Consider the following 17,607-nt stretch of genomic DNA (forward strand, 5'->3'; position numbering starts at 1 on the left):
TTTTTTTTAGCACAATTCTCTTTCAAACGTCAGCAGTAACAGGAGGGTTGGAGAAGGAATCCATAAAAATCTATGGTCATATGTATGTGTGGGTCAATATGCTGCTAATGGCAATAACTGCAGGATTTCCTCTTTCCCCAAGCTGGAGACATATTGGAAAGGCTTTCTAGTTGGGTAAATATAAAAGCCATATGCTGGTCTGCCATGAATCTTCTTCAGAGATAAATCCATTATTTTTCAATAGCTATTCTAATAACAGTTTTACTCCTACCTCGACTCTAAATTTTAAAACGCCTCCACCTCTGAAAAACATTTTTCAGTGATTGTCAGTTAGGGTGAAGCGAGCAGGGTAAGCAGCCCCTTTAGTTTATTTAAGGAAGCTACCAGAGGATATTAGCTCCAGGTGTTTCCAAATATTATGGGAGAGGACATCCCCCGATTTTATAAACACAACAAGCAAAGTAAGACTTTCTTCTTTAAAATTAAAGCCCTCAATACTACCTACTACTTTTCAACTAAGGATTTATCTCAGAGCCTCTACTAACTGAAGACTTAAAAAGGCATTGGTGTTTGTTAGAAAAGTAAAATAAGATCGTGTTAGAGACTCTGCCTTCTTCCTCAGACTCACTCCTTCCTTTAAATACCAAAGCATTGCCAGTCCGTTATCAAGTTCAGAGTCATTTCGCCGCTCCTTTGCATCTCTCTAAAGCAGGCCCGAGAGATAAATCTAAGGCAATGATCTCCAGTGTCAAACTCTCTCAGCAAAGAGCCAGGGTAGGAGGTTCACTCCCAGGCCAACCCCTTTCCCCACGGCGACCACCTCCTGTCCCTCTGCGCCCTGACCCGGGGCTTCCAGAGCTGGCACCTTGGCCTCAGAACTTTTTCAGGCCGACCTTGAACTCCCAGCGCCCACCAGAGCGGGCGGCCAGGGGATGCTCGGCTCCCCCGTGGCCACTAGGGGGCGGCCGCGCTCTGCACCGCCCCAGCCCGGAGGAGACGCCCCGCGGGAGGAAGTGCCGGAGGTCCGGCCGGGCGCGCGGCGAGCGCGGACCGCGGCGGGGAGCTGCCTCCTCGCCCGGACCTCCCGTCCAGGCCAGCCCCAGCCCTTTCCCCGCCCCGCGCGGGCTGCGAGCGACGGCCGGTTCCGGGTCCTGTGACCGGTCAGGCGGTGTCGCGGGCGCGTCCTCGGGAAAGTTTGGGCGGCCGGCGGGGCTCGGAGGCGCCGCGGGGAGGGCGCGGCGCGGGGCCCGAGCGCGTCCGAGAGCCGCCGGGCGGCTGGAGCGCGGCCGGGGCGCTCATGGCGGGCGGCGGAGCCGGGGACCCGGGCCGGGGGGCGGCCGCCGTCGCCGCCGCCGCGCCCGAGACCCGCGAGCACCTCTTCAAGGTGCTGGTCATCGGCGAACTCGGCGTGGGCAAGACCAGCATCATCAAGCGCTACGTCCACCAGCTCTTCTCCCAGCACTACCGGGCCACCATCGGGGTGGACTTCGCCCTCAAGGTCCTCAACTGGGACGGTAGGACGCTGGTGCGCCTGCAGCTGTGGGACATCGCGGGTAAGCGGGGGGCGCGAGCCGCGTCCACGTGGGGGCCCCGCGGCGGGCCGGCGGGAGGCGGCCTCCGGAAAGGGGGCGCCCACCCGGTTTCCCAACCGTCGAGAGCCGGGGTCCACGCGGATCCTCTCGCTCGCCTTCTTTCTCTGTCTCCAGCGTGAACTTGTCTGTGTAACGTTTAGAAGAAAAACACCGTAAGTCACATAGGGAGATGGAAAGGGATGTGGTCAGGTGGACGCCAGTGGGATCTGAAACTCTTCTTCGTGAGCGAAACTCTTCTTCATACACCATGTTCTCGTTCCTAGGTCTGGCCACCCAGGTGAAGGCTTTGAAACTTTATGCTGTTTCCCCCCTGCCTAGAGCAACACCGTAGCCACGCGCCACCCCGGACCCCGTTCCTGGCCCCCTCCACCGCCCACCGCCTACATACGTTGTTTTCCTAGCATTTTCTTCCAGTTGTCATTTCGGAGTGTAATACCCCTCTTTAAGGGGGTAGATGTGCTCCTTACTCTAGTTTATGAAAACCTGAACTTTGCCTGGTGTGGTTGGTGGGATGTAGGCATTTAAAAAGATGCTAACTCTCAGAATCATTATCGGTGATAGGAAGCCCGGTCTGCAACAGAGCAGGGTTGGAGAGATCCTTCATCCTACAGACTCATCGACTGAAGCCTACAGAAGGTGTGGTCACCCACCTGGCAGCATAGGTGGGGACGGGTCTGTACGCTAGGTAGTGCTCTTTTCGCCCACAGCTTATTACATATCATAAAGTATAAAAGAATTATAACCTATGTATTCCTTTATTCAAGAACAGACTTCTCTGCCTCAGATATAAAAATAAATAAATATATATACATCAGTCCATCAAAGAAAAGGGGGTAGTCAGCCTTAGGCGCCGCCTTTTTTTTTTTTTTTTTGGTTATAGAAAACCAAAAGTTCGTTTGAAAAGTCATCTTTTGAAGCCAGAGGCTTCTTTCGAAACACTTCCTGCTGTTTTACAGAACACATATGAACAGTAGTATTGCTTCTTGTTAAATTCATGGACTCTAAAAGTTGCCTTACCTACCATGTGATAATCATCACCTAGGAATCTTCAATTTAGATGTGGATTTCCATCAGGGTAATTATAAACCCATGCCTAGGAGGGTTGTTGACTGCCTTAGTCTTATGTAAAATATGGTACTTAGCTATTATTTATGATTGGGTCCTACTGCAGGTAAATAAGAGATTTTTTGGCAAATTTGTGGTTTTAAGCTTCAAGGAAAAATGCTGACAACTGGAGACTTGGGAGAGCAAAAGTATGGCTGAGAGTTTTTGTCCTGGGTATCATCTCTTCTTTTTCCATCCTTGAACAGACCTATACAGCCAGGAAGGAGACATCGTCTATATTGGACTCTTGTATATATCGGCCTACATGGAATATTCTTGCACTTTTACCCAAATCCAAAGCTTGAGCTTTGCCAGCAAGGAAAGCAGAACTTTAAGATCTCAGAAGGAACCCCTAGGCGTTAGATACCATTCAGCATGTACACACCAACAATTAGCAAGGTTAGAGCTAAACTTATGAGGTCTAACCCAGTAAGGCTTAATTAAAACCTATAAGTAAGGTTTTCAGAGATGGAGTCTAATATATAAGGACACTAAGAAACATAACTTGGCTTTAACTTAAGGTTTAGAGGTTTAGAGAACATCATCATAGTTGTTTGGTTTGAGTATTTGAGCTGCTAGTGAATCCTAGCTCATACCATTTGAATTAAGTAGTAATGATATCATGAAAGCAAACTGGAGGCCACTCCAGAAAATTCCCCCGTGGCTAAATATATTTGCCTTATATAGTAACGAAGTTGAATCATTTAATTTTCAAAGGATAGAAATATTCCTTGATTGTGAAACAGTAAGTAGAGCTTTATATGACTAACTTCAGGTGTAGCATCAGTACGAGTTTTTCTGTTGTTCCTTTAGAGATGGGAGAGATGGTCAAGAAATTATGTGGTCTCTGTACTTGAAAGTTTTGGCAAGTGTCCAAATGCTTTCTGGAAATGTGGCCAAGCAGTTTAAACTGAACTTTTCAAATTAACAACTAATAGTGACTCTTGGGTACAGGCCTCACGAATCCTTTCTTATCATATTTAATTGAGGTACCTTTAAAATACAAATGCAGTTTAATAAAATTATTGTTAAGCTGTTGCTATTCTTAATTCTACCTGCTTTGAAACTGCTGCTCAACACATACTGAAATATACTAAAATATTCAATACTTTGTTAAGATTTTAAAGAGAGTTTAATAAATATGTACTAAATTGAGATTTGGCAAGAGCTGTCCCTCATCTTTTAATATGCATTATAACTGAATTGGTATTTGGCTTAGTACTGATTATAAGCTTATTAGCAATTATAGAATTTTAAAGGTAGGGTTGAATGGCTGGTTTAGGCTAAATATTCTTTTTCTAAAAAAAGTTTGTCCATTTAGATCTAATACAGTCTTTAGATCTAATTTAGTCTTCATGTATTTATTGAAGTGATTTGCTTTTTTGTAGTGGAAGCAAAGTATTATCTCTACCCTCTTAGAGTTTTCTACTGGGCCTGAGAATTAAATCGATGCAAGGGAAATTAACAGCAAAAAAGTTTAATGTGTTTTACATGACATAAGAGCCCTCATAAGGAAATGAAGACCCCAAGACCTGAATGCTTTTATACTTGGTTGAACAAAAAGAGGCCTTTAGTTCAAAATAATCCTTATACCAGGTGGCGTTTTTTTGGGATGGCCTGTTCTATCACCCTTCAGTTTTTAGGATCAAAGTTTCTTTATAAAAATCTAAGTGAGTAACACTCCTTTGAGCCATAGAACAAATCAGAAACAACCCACTCAGAAGTTTATATAAATATTATTTACTATAGCATAAAATTCATGCTTAGAAGATGGAAGACATTATAAATTATATAAACCATACTTAGATTCACTTTTTAAAATTCCCATCCTAAGTGAGAATGTTGATCCTGATTTCCTTGTTCCATTTTGCATTGCCAATTACTATACCTAGTGGTTTCTTGTCTTTTTCATGATTCTCCTATAACCCTTCATGAGCAAGGATCTGGAATATTACCTCTGATGCTTTCTTGAGGTATGCTTTCTTTGAAGTATCCATCAGTCAGGGATTATAAATAGGCAAGTGTCTCCTAAATAAGAAGAAGCAGTGCTTTGAGGAATTAGTCTACGTAGTTATTTGTAGTCACTGGTTTAAACAGTGAATACTGCAGTAACTTTCCTAGGGCATATTGGTAGCCAATTAATAATTCATTTATAGGAAATTAAAAAAATTTTATTACATATGAGTCTTGTACAGTCTCGCCATTCTCAGTCTTATTCAGGCCCAGTTGATTTGCTGAATTACAAACAAAGCCTACTGTCTTTCAGTCTTCCTAAATTCGTAAGTCCCGAGGCACCTTTGTGTGTCCTGGTGTGGAATGTGCGTTCACAGTTGCCCCTGCTGGATGGTGAGCATAACAACATATATGAGTTACCACATAAGGAAATTCCCTGAGAAAGATATGCCTTGGCCTTTCCTTTTTTGTTGTTGTTTGCATATGTTAACCATTCTTAAGAGACTCACTTAGCCCAAGCAGAAAGATGCTCACTCACAGTGGTGGTAGAGACAGTGGAGTACTGATAGAAAGTACTAAATCAGCAAATGTTCTGATTATCCCTATATTAGAACATATGACTCATATTTTATACCCACTGTAACAATTACCATTTCCTTATGTTATCAATCCAGAATTTGCAGTTATTATACTTCTCTTAATTATGAAGCACAGTACTTCCAAGGTAAATACTTATTGATTGGCTCCATTATTTATTTGGGGGTGGATGCATTTTGAAAGACTATTTACAAACCATGGACTTTTCTGAAGATAACGAAGCTATTTTATATGTGGTTTATGGTTGTAGTTTACACCCAGATGCTTGCTTGGTATACACTGTCACCTCACTGATTAAACCTGTAAGCCATTGCATTATTCCAGAAATATAGTGTTACTTTTAAATATATCTTACCCATCATGTGTATGTTATACTGACCTTCTAATTTTCTTAAGCTTTCGGAAATTTCAGTGGTTCTTATTCTATTTTAAAACATACCCAAGATTTTGTCATTACGAGGAGGTATGACCGTGGCCAACACATCAGGAGACAATTGTCATTGAATAGTTTGTCGTTACTCATAGTTCTCAAGAGGAGGGAGCTCGACACACCTTGCAGGGCCTCCTGGGGAAGCCCTGGGGGTCAGTCAGGAGGCAGAAGGAGTAAGGAGGGGAGAGTGTGGGCCGGAGCCTTTATTATGGTTTTTGCGTGAGGAAATGGGCAAGGCAGCATAGGCAAGCTGAACAGGTTTAGGATTGGATAGTTTGAAAGATTTCATTAGGCTCTGGGCTATAAGGGATAGCCCCTAGGTGTCTAATACATGGCTGGGATTTGACTGAGGGCAGAGCATAGTGTCCTGGACTTCAGGAGCCTGGAAAAAGGAGGCAGATGGAGGTTTAGACTCTGGATTGGTTGGTTTGCATATCAAAGTCCTGCTCTCAACAAGTTGTGTGCTATCTCTACATCCTAGCCCACCCCGGGCTGGACAGTTCCACCCTGGTCCACAAGGCCTCAGACGACAAAGCAACATAAAATGCAGAGAATAAAAAGCACGATTAATACATATATCTAGGCTTTTATTAGATTAGGTTGAGAGATGAGTGTGCTTCCAAAGAAGAAAACTTTGCAGGCCTTAGATTTGAAGCCCCAGAATAGCGTATCCTCAAAATAGTGAGAATTTCACACTTAATCAACACTTAAGCAATAGAGAGTGGGTTAAATTGACAAATTTGTGTTATGGTTGTAAAGATCTTCTCTTAGATGGTGAAAAAAGCACAGACATAAATGTGGGGATATTTCTGGAGGGTGAGATAAAAGTTCAAGGAAAATGAATTCTGTTCAGTTATATTTTTCAGTAAAAGCGGTTTGACTTTTGCAATCGAGGAGGCTAGGAACCTGATTTCTTCACTTTCCTTTTAAGGGAGATGAACCGCATCAAAATAAATGGATAGCAGGGCTTTAGTTTAAAGATCTCTATTGGGCTTTCAAACTGACAGATGACCTTACATTCTCTTCTTCTCCACTCCTTATATTCTATCCAGATATTCTCTTTAAGCATCTTCTGCAGTGAGTTTCGATTGCTCCTTGAAATTAAGCTAAATATACTGTTGTTGTTGTTGTTTTAGTGTGATTCTACATCACTTCCCCTATCTGACTGTATTGAAAATGCAGATTCTTTAGCATCGACTGTCTTCGAGGTCCAATCAAATGTGTATGCCTGGTAGCAAGGGCAGCGAGGAAACCTAGGGCTTTTTTTTATTTTTTATTTTTAGTTGGATACCTTGCTCCCCCAAATAAAATTTTGCAGAGTGATACTGGAATAGGCGACTAGCAATACTCCATACTTACCAGATTAGAATTCCTAGGGGTGGGGCCCGGAAATTTGTAATTTACCACGCCCCATGGGTGATCTGATTTATACTAAAGCTGAGAACAGCTGTTCTGTCTAGGGCTTTGCCACACACTGCCAGGAGACCCACCCTCTCACTGCGCCCAGAAGTTCTCCACTAGGCTGACAAGACTATCTGCTCCCTGACACTGACCCCCATGACCTATAAGCTCCCTTCTCATTTTCACATCACCTCCTCTTTATCTCCTTGGCTAGCTCCAAAACCCCCCTGAGGGTAGAATATGGAGACAAGAGGATTTAGAGGACAAAGAGATGGTATATTTCTTTTTTTGGTGCAATCAATAAGAAAGGAAAAAGCGCATATATTAAACTATTATGACTTTGAATACAAATCAAAAAGAGACTTTTATTTTACTCTTTAAAGCCAGCTGGGCTTTTTGTTGTTGTTGTTTTGTTTTTGTTTTTATAATAGTGACTAAATACTGCAAAAGCCCAGGTGGCTCAAAATTTAAAAAAATCAGGGTTTGAATTGCCATGTATCTGGGAATAGGTAGTTTTGAGGATTACTTACTGATTCTGCTGCTACCATCTCAAAGGCAGTTTATTTTTATTTTAGTGTAGGTACGTATTGCTTTTTTTCTCTTTTTTTGGTAGTTATCTTGTTACTCTTTTACTCGACGAACAGGTTTAAACTCAATCTCAAAAGGTGCTAGTACGAGCAAAGACAGTGCTTTGTAAATGATTCGAATGTCAATTTTGCCTGTCTTTCCCCATCATACTCAGTTTAAGAGGTGGAAATAACATTTTCAACTGTAAGCATAGAATCCCGGAGTTGGAAACTTTTGGTCATTAACCCTCTCACATGATAATAGTTCACGTTTGTTAAAAGCTGTTTTCTAGTCACTGTCATTCAGTTTCATTCTCTTTTATACTTAATGATAAGCTGGGAAATGGGAACTGTTTCCCAGTTTACAGATGAGTAAACAAACTCGAGAAGGGTAAGAGATTCTCCGAAGTCTGTACACCTGTGATTTGCAGAGAAGAGAGGGCGTGGATCCAGATAGTTCAGACTCCAAAAGTATTGTTTTCATGTTATATTGTCTCCGTCTCATCCTACATATGATAAAAAAAGAAAACCGGAGAGGTGAACAGAATTGTGTCATCACGTGACTCCTTTTACCTTCTTAGTAGTACAGTATTAAACTACGAAATTCAGCGCATACCAAATCTAAATCAGACAGTGCTAATTTGATGTGTTATCTTTCAGACTCCTTTTCCTGAGGATAACACAGCCATTCGTTTTGTGGGAAATTGTGCAAGCCGGTGTAGAGAAGGGGAATGCGCAAGTTGCAGTACAGTCTGTTTGTTCTTAGTTACATTGCCTTATTGGTTAGTATCATGGTAGCTCTTGAATGTAAAAAAAAAAAAAAAAAAAATTGTTTTATTTTTAGCAATGCCTATAACTTTATCACGTTAAACAATAAAATGTAATGCTGGGGCAAGTTTATAATAGCTTGATAAAGTAGTAGTATAATAAATCTTTAACTTGATGCTTAAAAATAGCAAAACCTATGTGGCTACAAATTATAGCCTCTTACATATAAAATCCAAGACACATTATGACATCATACTCTTACCTATATCCAGCTATAAAAAAGTTTTAATGGACAGATCATTATCCTTTTAGAACCAGTGACTAAACATAAATTTTGACTGAGTCTTGATCTGTCGGCCACCAGCCACACAAACTTTTTAGAAGTATTTCCTCCCTGAAACACACAATGAGATTTAAATAATTTTTTTTTAAGGCCTTCACATACACTAACTAGAAACTATACATTTTCATTCAATCGCCTCGAGCAATATGTAGCTCAGTGATTCTCAGTAGATGGGCAAAGGTTGAGCATTTATACTTAGAAAACGGAGCTCCCAGCATCCTATCGCTTTGATTTGTTTGTTGTTGTGAAAAATACATTTGAGTTTCACATGAGATTAAGAGACATATCGGTTATTTATCAAATGGAGGCATGAAGATGAAATATCGAGGCAAACATGAACAAACTAAAGAAAACCCATGGTTAAGATTATAAGAGAAAGCAACTCTGGCCGGGACTTCTAGTAACTGTCCATCTATTTCGAGGAAACGCTACCTTTTAGAAAGTTTGCATTAGGTGTGAAGGGATGAGGCAGAGTATTTCGTGGTTTTCTTTTCTTTCATTGGAATATGTATTCTTGGAAATAGATTATGTCCTATCAACTTCTTTACAAAGCTATTAGTGTTAGATACCCCCAAATATCAGATAAGCATTTCATTCCTGTTGCCAACATGTGTACCATAGGATTCATTTATCTAGTTATGTAAGAAATTGTGCATCTTTAAATGTCTTTGAACCCAGAGGACTAGTACTGTGCTGAGAGAGATGTCTAGTTATGATAAAGGTTCTCTCTGCTGGAGAGGGAAATAACTCATCTTTTTAAAGGGTAAAACATTTTGGAGTCATTTAGGAACACGCTGGCAGTGTGTCCACAGCGATGCCGATGGCAGAGGCTGTCCCCAGTCCTGGGTTCACTCATGCACTCAGCAGGGGGGCTTTTGCCTTCGCCGCTGTGTAAAGGCTGTGTAAAGTACTCGGGGACAGATTGCAAGAGGTCTGTTTTGGGGGCAGGGCTGTGCTAGCCTTAAGGAGAGACTCCAAGGCCGATGGTACTGCTTTAGCTCTATGTGGAAACACAGGGACATATGGAGCACTGTGTACACCCCAGAAAATATTTGGCTAACAGATCGGATAGCACATCAGATAGCTAATCAGCCTAGGAAATCTGAGTAACGTCATTTTCTCATCCGTAAAATAAGAGAGGTTTGACTAGATGCTGTGGCATATCATCTTCCAGTCATAATAGTGTTTTGTCAGGAAAGCGTGAATGTGGCCTCCCCTCTCCAGTAAGAAATGGCTACAGCACTGGTCAAGGAAAATAGTGTTGCCGAGTGTTCTTCTACCCTGTCTGAACTACTTCTGCAACCTAGTAAGGAGAAGATCCCCCAGTCCTGCCGAGTTTCCATGTTGCTTTAAACTTTAACCCTCCCCTCCCCTCCCCTCCTCTCCCCTCCCCTCCCTCATTCTTCTCTCTCTCTCTCTCTCTCTCTCTCTCTCTCTCTCTCTCTCTCTCTCTCTCTCTCTCTCTCACACACACACACACACACACACACACACACACACACACCACAAAACAAAACGTATGCAGCTGTTTTTGTATTTAATGACTGTAGACTTTCTTTTCTACCTAGTCTTCTGTCATGGGACATAACCTGCATTCAGCATGGCAGGAATTTCCTGCATTTTACTTACATATTTGCGAAAAGTAGAATCCCAGAATAACGAAAATTTCTTAGACCGAACTTAACCTGACTATCGTGTTCTTCCATTATTTTAGATATTAAGCAATATCTAAAATTGTATGATGGCATAGTAGAATCCGAAGCAGAAAAATATTACTTCGAGGGTAGCTCTGCATTTGTTGCTATCAATAAAATGAAGGTAAAGCATGTTTTTTTATAATGTGTTTTAATAGGAAAGTTTTGTCATTGGTCAAAGAGTTATAAACGTTAGATTTATGTTGAATGCCAGTCATTTTCCTTAGCAGTGTACTCAGTAACTTGACAGACTGAAAGTATAAGCTTTAGAAGTCAAGGGAACAGCAAGATAGTTCAGAATGGCTGGTATTCTGTTTCTGTAGGCTTGCGGGAGCCAGTAGACCCACGTTGAAGTCCCAGTCTTCTTCAGTTAGTGCTGCTGTAATCCTGGTCAGGCAACTCTTTGCCTGTTTTTCTTATCTCTCAGATGAAGATACGGGCCCGTCCTACATTGAAGAATGGTATGATATCAGATAATAAGAGAACGCTTTGCAAAGTCCTATATAATATATTAAGGAGTAGATTTTTTCTCACAGTACTTAACATGTTAAGTTATTTTAGAAGTACAACATTAGAAAAACTTTGTACTCAGTCCTTCTTTTAATAACAACCAGTTGCGCCCCTTTTTGTTCTAAAGTGGTAGGTTTGCCAGTGTCTGCCTTTCGGAGAGCAGAGCAACCTTGCACACCGAGTCCAAAGTGGGTGTAGGCCAGAGACGTGAGGGAAAGATGAGTTAAGAACATGGGCTCCTTTATCTCGCGTCCAGTTCTCATCTTTCTGACTAGCGTTTTACCCGCTGCACTTATCTTATTCCCGCAAGCTTCACTTTCTATTCTTGTCTCTTCCTGCTCTCCTCCCGGCTTTTTTTTTTTTTGCCTTTAGTCCCTCTCTTCTCTTAGACCAAGGGCAAGAGAGGGGGAAGTGATGGGCTCTGTAGCTTTAAGATCTCTCATCTTGGTGTTTATGGAGAATGCGTTTTACACGTACAAAACAAAAACGAGTTAATCGTCTTCTCAGACCTCATGATCAGCTACTTCTGCTTTGTGAGTCCATTCTGTGCGTATGTCCTGAACCTCACCAGTTGATGTTGCTATGGAATGGGAAGTAAGTGTTTATGGCATTATTCTCAGGGTCAAAGGAGTTACATCTAAATTGAGACTGTGTCTGAATAGGAGGTTTTAACCTCTTATTATATTTATTTCTAGGGCAGGAACGATTCGGCAACATGACTCGAGTATACTACAAGGAAGCTGTTGGTGCTTTTGTAGTCTTTGATATATCAAGAGGTTCCACGTTTGAGGCAGTCTTAAAATGGAAAAGTGATCTCGATAGTAAAGTCCATCTTCCAAATGGCGGCCCTATTCCTGCTGTCCTCTTAGCTAACAAATGTGACCAGAAGAAAGAAGGTGGCCACAATCCTTCCCAGATGGAGCAGTTCTGCAAAGAACATGGCTTCACTGGATGGTTTGAAACCTCTGCAAAGGTGAGATCTGCTTTGCGTTTGTATCCGCTCTGCTGTTACCTTGTAAACTTGAGCTGTAACTGTAAAGTATTTAGATGGATCTATGCGAGTGGTTGTTGGAATCCGAGAAAAAACCCAAAGTACAGCATGGACATGTTACATCGTCTTTCAGTCTGCGAAAGGAATGCTTTCAGAACTGGTTAGTGGGGAGGCGAATAGAAGGACAGAGTTTATATTAAAATCAAAATGAACTATTCTTTAGAGCAATTAGCAAATGACGTTTTCTGTGTATCTGAGTCTTCAGTTGAAGTTCTCATGCACCTTGGGTTTATGGGGTATGAGGTATATTGTGAAGCACAAACATTTTTGATTTTTTACGGAAGGCTTAGTGAAACATAGGGCCATGTCCCTGGTGAAGATATAATTCACTTTCAGGACTAACAAAGGCATTGAATGGGTCAGAGAGACAATGTACTCAGAGTTTTATATTAACTGTGAAAGAATTTGAACGAGAGGTTAGTATCAACATTTGTGACATGCTTCCTCATGAATAGTAGAATGAGAACTTTTTTTCACTCATTATGGGAACCTGGATAAAATGTTTTTGAAAAACAATAACTCTTAACTTGGATGTGGAAAATCTTAACAGCCTAGATGTACAAGAAAGCGAAAGTAAAAATCACAAGCGCAAAAATTGGAGGGTGGAGGGTGCTCGTTATGTGCATTGGCGTTTTTCCTTTAGACGTCAACTAACAAGGAGACTCATGTAAGAATGATGAAATGTTTGAGAAATTCTGTGATGACAGACAAACTCAAAACCATAAGTCTGGCGTAATCTTAACTACAGTTCCAGCTTTTAGTATGCCATCCAGGTTGCTTTTAATTTTACAAGAAACCCACTCTGAAAGTGCCACAGATGATGAAGATAATGAAAGAAAAGGTATGAAGACTGAAGCAAAAGCCCGCTCTGAAAATACGGAGTGATAATGGAGTCAGTGGAGGAGGCAGAAGTGTTTACTCCTAAGCTAAAGACCATTTGTTTAAATGAATATATTCTAGTGTCTGAAAATTTAGTGTTATAAAATAGTGGCGGAAGAGAGACGAAGCCCAGAGAAGAAGCCGCATGAGAACTTGGCCACGCAAGAAGTAAGAAATCGCAGAAAGGAAGGCTACTTATAGGAGAGACATTTTCTGGAAGCTGTGCCCTCTGTCTGCTCTCTGTGTCTGTCAAGAGATTTGCTTTACCTCTTAACTTTGTTGGAACAAATTAATGGCATATATAACTGTTTATTAGAGCATGAGATTCGGTGGAGGAGATGTGTGTTTTATAGATAAAATATCCTCTTTAGGTTTTACTTGAATTAATCATTCATCTACTAAAAATCCAAATCTGTCCCCAGAATCTAGATGGAAGATTCATAAACAACTGTGTCATGTGGCCTGTGGTTTGAGACTGCATAAGTCATCAGCTTTGTTATATTTGTAGACAGCGATACATAGACGGATGAGGAGGAAAACATTGGTTGAAAGAAAAGGTTGCATGTTCTTTGCTTTCCTACAAATATAGTAGAAACACCTTCTGCAGAATTTCCTTAGTAAGCCAGGAGCGTTCCAAGAGAATAACTGTAATGTAAAATTTAGGTTAAAAATTTTAGTCAAGATTAACATCTACAGCCATGCCACGCTGAACAAGCCCAATCCCGTCTGTTCTCGGAAACTAAGCAGGGTCGAGCCTGGTTAGTAGTTGGATGGGAGACCACCTAGGAAGACCAGGTGCTGTAGGCATAAAAAACAAACTAACTCTAAAATAAAATAAAAATAAGGGATTACAAGCTGACCAGGTCCTGGCAATCTATGAGGCCAACCAAGAGTTGCCTTACCTAAAAAAAATAAAAAAATAAAAAATAAAAAGACTCAAAATACTTCCGAGTATCACTAATAGCTATACTTCTGAGCTGGCCTACAGCTAACTTCAAATCTGATTTCTGCTTGAATTCCAGTGATCTAAATTCTAATAGATTGTAGTCAAAAGACAGTTTTGAAGTCATGAATTTCATCTGTTCACCTTCATGGCAAATAATGGCTTCCCAATATGAAAATACGTGACCAATTACACTACAACATGAGAATTTCTGTTCCTCATCAATTGCTACTAAATGCAGTTAGAGAACATCATAATTATTTGATATACTGGGGACGGTGGGAACTAAATGACATTTGGACATTCAGAGATCAATACTTTAATTAAAGTTCATACATTGGGAGTGGAGGTGAAAAGCTCTTGTCGATACTGGAAAAGATACAGGTCTTGCAGGTTTCTCACTGTCTGAGAAAGGTATCACAAATTAGGGAGGAGGCTAGCATGAACCTCACAGCGCTAGATCAGAATTGGAGAGATCAACATGAACGTTATGTTATATGTAATACAAAATATTTATATGCTGTGTGCAGATTTCTGTGTTTATGCATGGGTATATACACACATACACATACATGCACACAAACACACTATATATGTATAAACAGATAAATATAGATATCGATGTGTGTATGGATACACACGTGTATTTAATTTAACTACGTCTGTCTGCTGAGAACTAATGAATTTACCGAGTCCTCAGTAATTTTAAATGCTATTGTTCTCCAGTAAAAAGGACCAGAGTTCCCCGGTATATCAAATAATTATGATGTTCTCTAACTGTGTTTAGAGAAATGACTGATTGCAGGATTGGTGGGACAAGGAAAATAAAGATGTGACAGATATTTTGTGATGCCAGAAAGCAAAGAACATTTGCAAAGTGTGATGGAGACATGTCAGAAAGACACGGGAGCCTACTTACGGGAGCTCCAAAATCTAAGATAATTTGAGCAACCAAGTAAATCATATTGTAACGGACTTAATCCCTTAATCCATAGAATAAAATAATAATTCATGATATGAACGGACAGATGAAGAAATAAGTGGAAGAGAAGAGAAAGCTCTACCTAACTGTGGAATTCCAACTAATAAATATAGAAGGAATGTTGGAGATAAAAAAAAAAAATATCACCATTAAACACCACAGTAATAATTGTTTTAGGGAAGAAAAAATTGATGCTAAAATTAATGGGAAGAAGTACAGCAAAAAACAGGATATTTACATATTTGTAGTTATGATATAAGTTAAAATAGCAGCTTTTCAAAGGAGAAGCCTGGTAGACAGGACTTCAAGTGAGCGTGCCTTGTTATACACTGTGGAGGACACATCACTTATGTCTTACTCCTGTCAGAAATGCACAACTTAAATCTAATGATAAGGAAGCATCAAGCCGACCCAAATTGAGGTCTGGCCAGTACTCTCTAAGAGTGTCAAGTTCATGAAAGGCAAGGAGACTGAGGAATTGTTTCAGATTAAAGGAGACCAGGAGATATGACCACAAAATACAGGTACTCACCTATGTCAGAAATAGGACATTGAGACAATTGGTGTAATTTGAATAAGGTTGATAGATTAATTCTGACACAATAGTTTTATCTAATAGTATTATCTGATAGTTGTTCTCTGGTTAAGATGTTAATATCTGAGGAATATGAGTAAAGGTATATAGCAATTTTTACTATTTTTTGCAATGTTTTTATAAATCTGAAATTATTTTAAAATGATATTTTAAAAATCACAAATTTTGCTATGTGTACTTATTGTGTATTTAATGTCAACTTCTAAATCTGTCACACAAATGTGATAGCTAATGATTCCTTAGGATTGTCTTAATAGACATCATGCATACAACATTGTTTCAGGTTAATTTATATGTGACGACTAAAAGTAATAATTTGTACTCAGAGATGGGGGAGAATCTTTCTTTATAATGTATCCCGAATACCTGAATTAGATGTTCAAGGGCAGGAATTTTTTCACGGTAGTGCTTTTATTTATGTGACTGGCACCAATTGTCTCAATGTCCTATTTCTGATATAGGTGAGTACCTGTATTTTGTGGTCATATCTCCTTTAAACCTCAGCAGTAAGAAGTTTAAAACAGGAACATAAGAAAGGATGATTCTTTGTAGAAAGCAGAGGGTTCCATAGCCGCAGTACTCGATAGCATTGAACTCTGGGCAAACATTTTAGTATTGGAGAAGAAGGTGTATTCATAATGCCCCCTCTGAGGAATTTTCCTAGGGCTCAGTAATACTCGTAATGCTTGCTTTCTTCTAAGAATCAATCCTCAGAATTGATCCTATTCCTCATTTCTGCAATACAGGATAACATAAACATAGATGAAGCAGCCCGATTCCTAGTGGAGAATATTCTCGCCAACCACCAAAACTTTCCTAACGAAGACGTCGACGCGGACAATATTAAACTGGAACAGGAGACCTTGACGGCAGAGAGCAAATCCCAGTGCTGCTGACGTGGCTTGGCGTCTCTCTCGTCCTCGTCCTCGTGCTTTTGGCATGCCTGACTCGATTTCTCCATTTGGAGCAAATTCCTGAGAATGGATTAAGGTGGCAGATGTACTGCTCTGTGACTCGTCCCAGGGCTGTGCTTTTAAAATGACAGCGACAGCACTCCTGGGACCCTACGTCGAAATGGGGCTTTGAGTTTAAGTGGTCCTCTCGGTCCCTCTACACCTTGGAATGAACGCTTCGGTTTCTCTTGTTATTATTGTTGCTGCCTTCACATTCAGGATAACTGTTTACACCCTTTTTAACATCTTTTCAAGTGACAGTGCTCAGGATGTGCTAAGATTTCCAAGTCATAGCTTTTAGAGTCAGCGCTGGGGCAGTAATAAAACTTGCCCTGCAGCCCTCCAGTAAGTGAATGAATCTTTATTTTTGTATTGCATCTTCGCTTTAAAGAGGGGCTTTCAGACTGTTAGTTACAGAAGGCTTGAAGTTCTTGTTTAGCAATTTTTTTTCCCCTCAAAACTTTAATACTTTACGTAAAACTGTTGTCCTTAAATATCATATTTTGACGGGGCCCAGCTAGTGCGGCATGCGGTTATTTCTCTTAAAACTTTTCTAATGACTCAAGAAGCACCTGTCGCACTGGTATTCAGATCTAGATGCCACTTGTGGGAAGCAATGTTGTTCTTTCTCGCTGTTTCCTGTGCGTTTACGTTTCTACCTGATTGATATTACTGTTGTAGTTCTAACAGGAGCACGTCTTTTCAAATCTATAATAGTCGTGGTCAAGGAGAAAATTTATTTCAAAGCACCTACAGTTAAATCAGAAATTCTGTAGTATGAATTGCGAGAGACACTAGGTCATGTGTGGTTTTGTGTAAAGTTTTGAACATTTAAAGTAAAATACATGAGAAACTTAAGTCTGGCTTGCAATATTTGTATTATCATTGAACCCAATTAAGAACAGAATAAATATTTTGACTGAGATCTTTGTTTGGAATTAATTTAGTTCTAGAATGGTCATAGGGGGAGGGGTTATACTTTGCTGCCTTAGAAAACTGTGTCCGTTCACTTTTGTCTTTTATTTTTAAGGAACTCTATATCATGTGAAAGGTCCAAGTTATCTCTTTCAAAGGAATTTTAAAGGTGTTGACATAATCCAAAATTAATGTGAAATGAGGCAATTGACCAAATTGTCTTATACGTTATTACAAACTTACACAGGAAAGATCTGTCCATTTACTGAGAGCAGAAAGATAGAAAGAAAAAAAAAAAAACTAGCGTAGTATTGCATTTGGTCTGGGAATA

At 40.3% G+C, this 17,607-nt stretch overlaps 1 protein-coding gene and 1 pseudogene across 1 annotated transcript; both read left to right on the forward strand.

Annotated features, from left to right (window-relative positions):
* The first annotated feature begins 1,059 nt into the window (after positions 1 to 1,059).
* RAB32 (RAB32, member RAS oncogene family) lies at positions 1,060 to 17,286 on the forward strand. The gene is made up of 3 exons (XM_016160288.2): positions 1,060 to 1,553; positions 11,654 to 11,931; positions 16,155 to 17,286. Exons 1-3 carry the CDS (start codon positions 1,298 to 1,300, stop codon positions 16,302 to 16,304), a joined length of 684 nt encoding a protein of 227 aa, XP_016015774.2. The 5' UTR covers positions 1,060 to 1,297; the 3' UTR covers positions 16,305 to 17,286.
* LOC118604051 lies at positions 13,577 to 13,695 on the forward strand (annotated as a pseudogene).
* Positions 17,287 to 17,607: the final 321 nt, after the last annotated feature.

The sequence above is a fragment of the Rousettus aegyptiacus genome, unplaced genomic scaffold (assembly GCF_014176215.1).
Source record: "Rousettus aegyptiacus isolate mRouAeg1 unplaced genomic scaffold, mRouAeg1.p scaffold_m13_p_1, whole genome shotgun sequence".
NCBI lineage: Eukaryota > Metazoa > Chordata > Mammalia > Chiroptera > Pteropodidae > Rousettus > Rousettus aegyptiacus.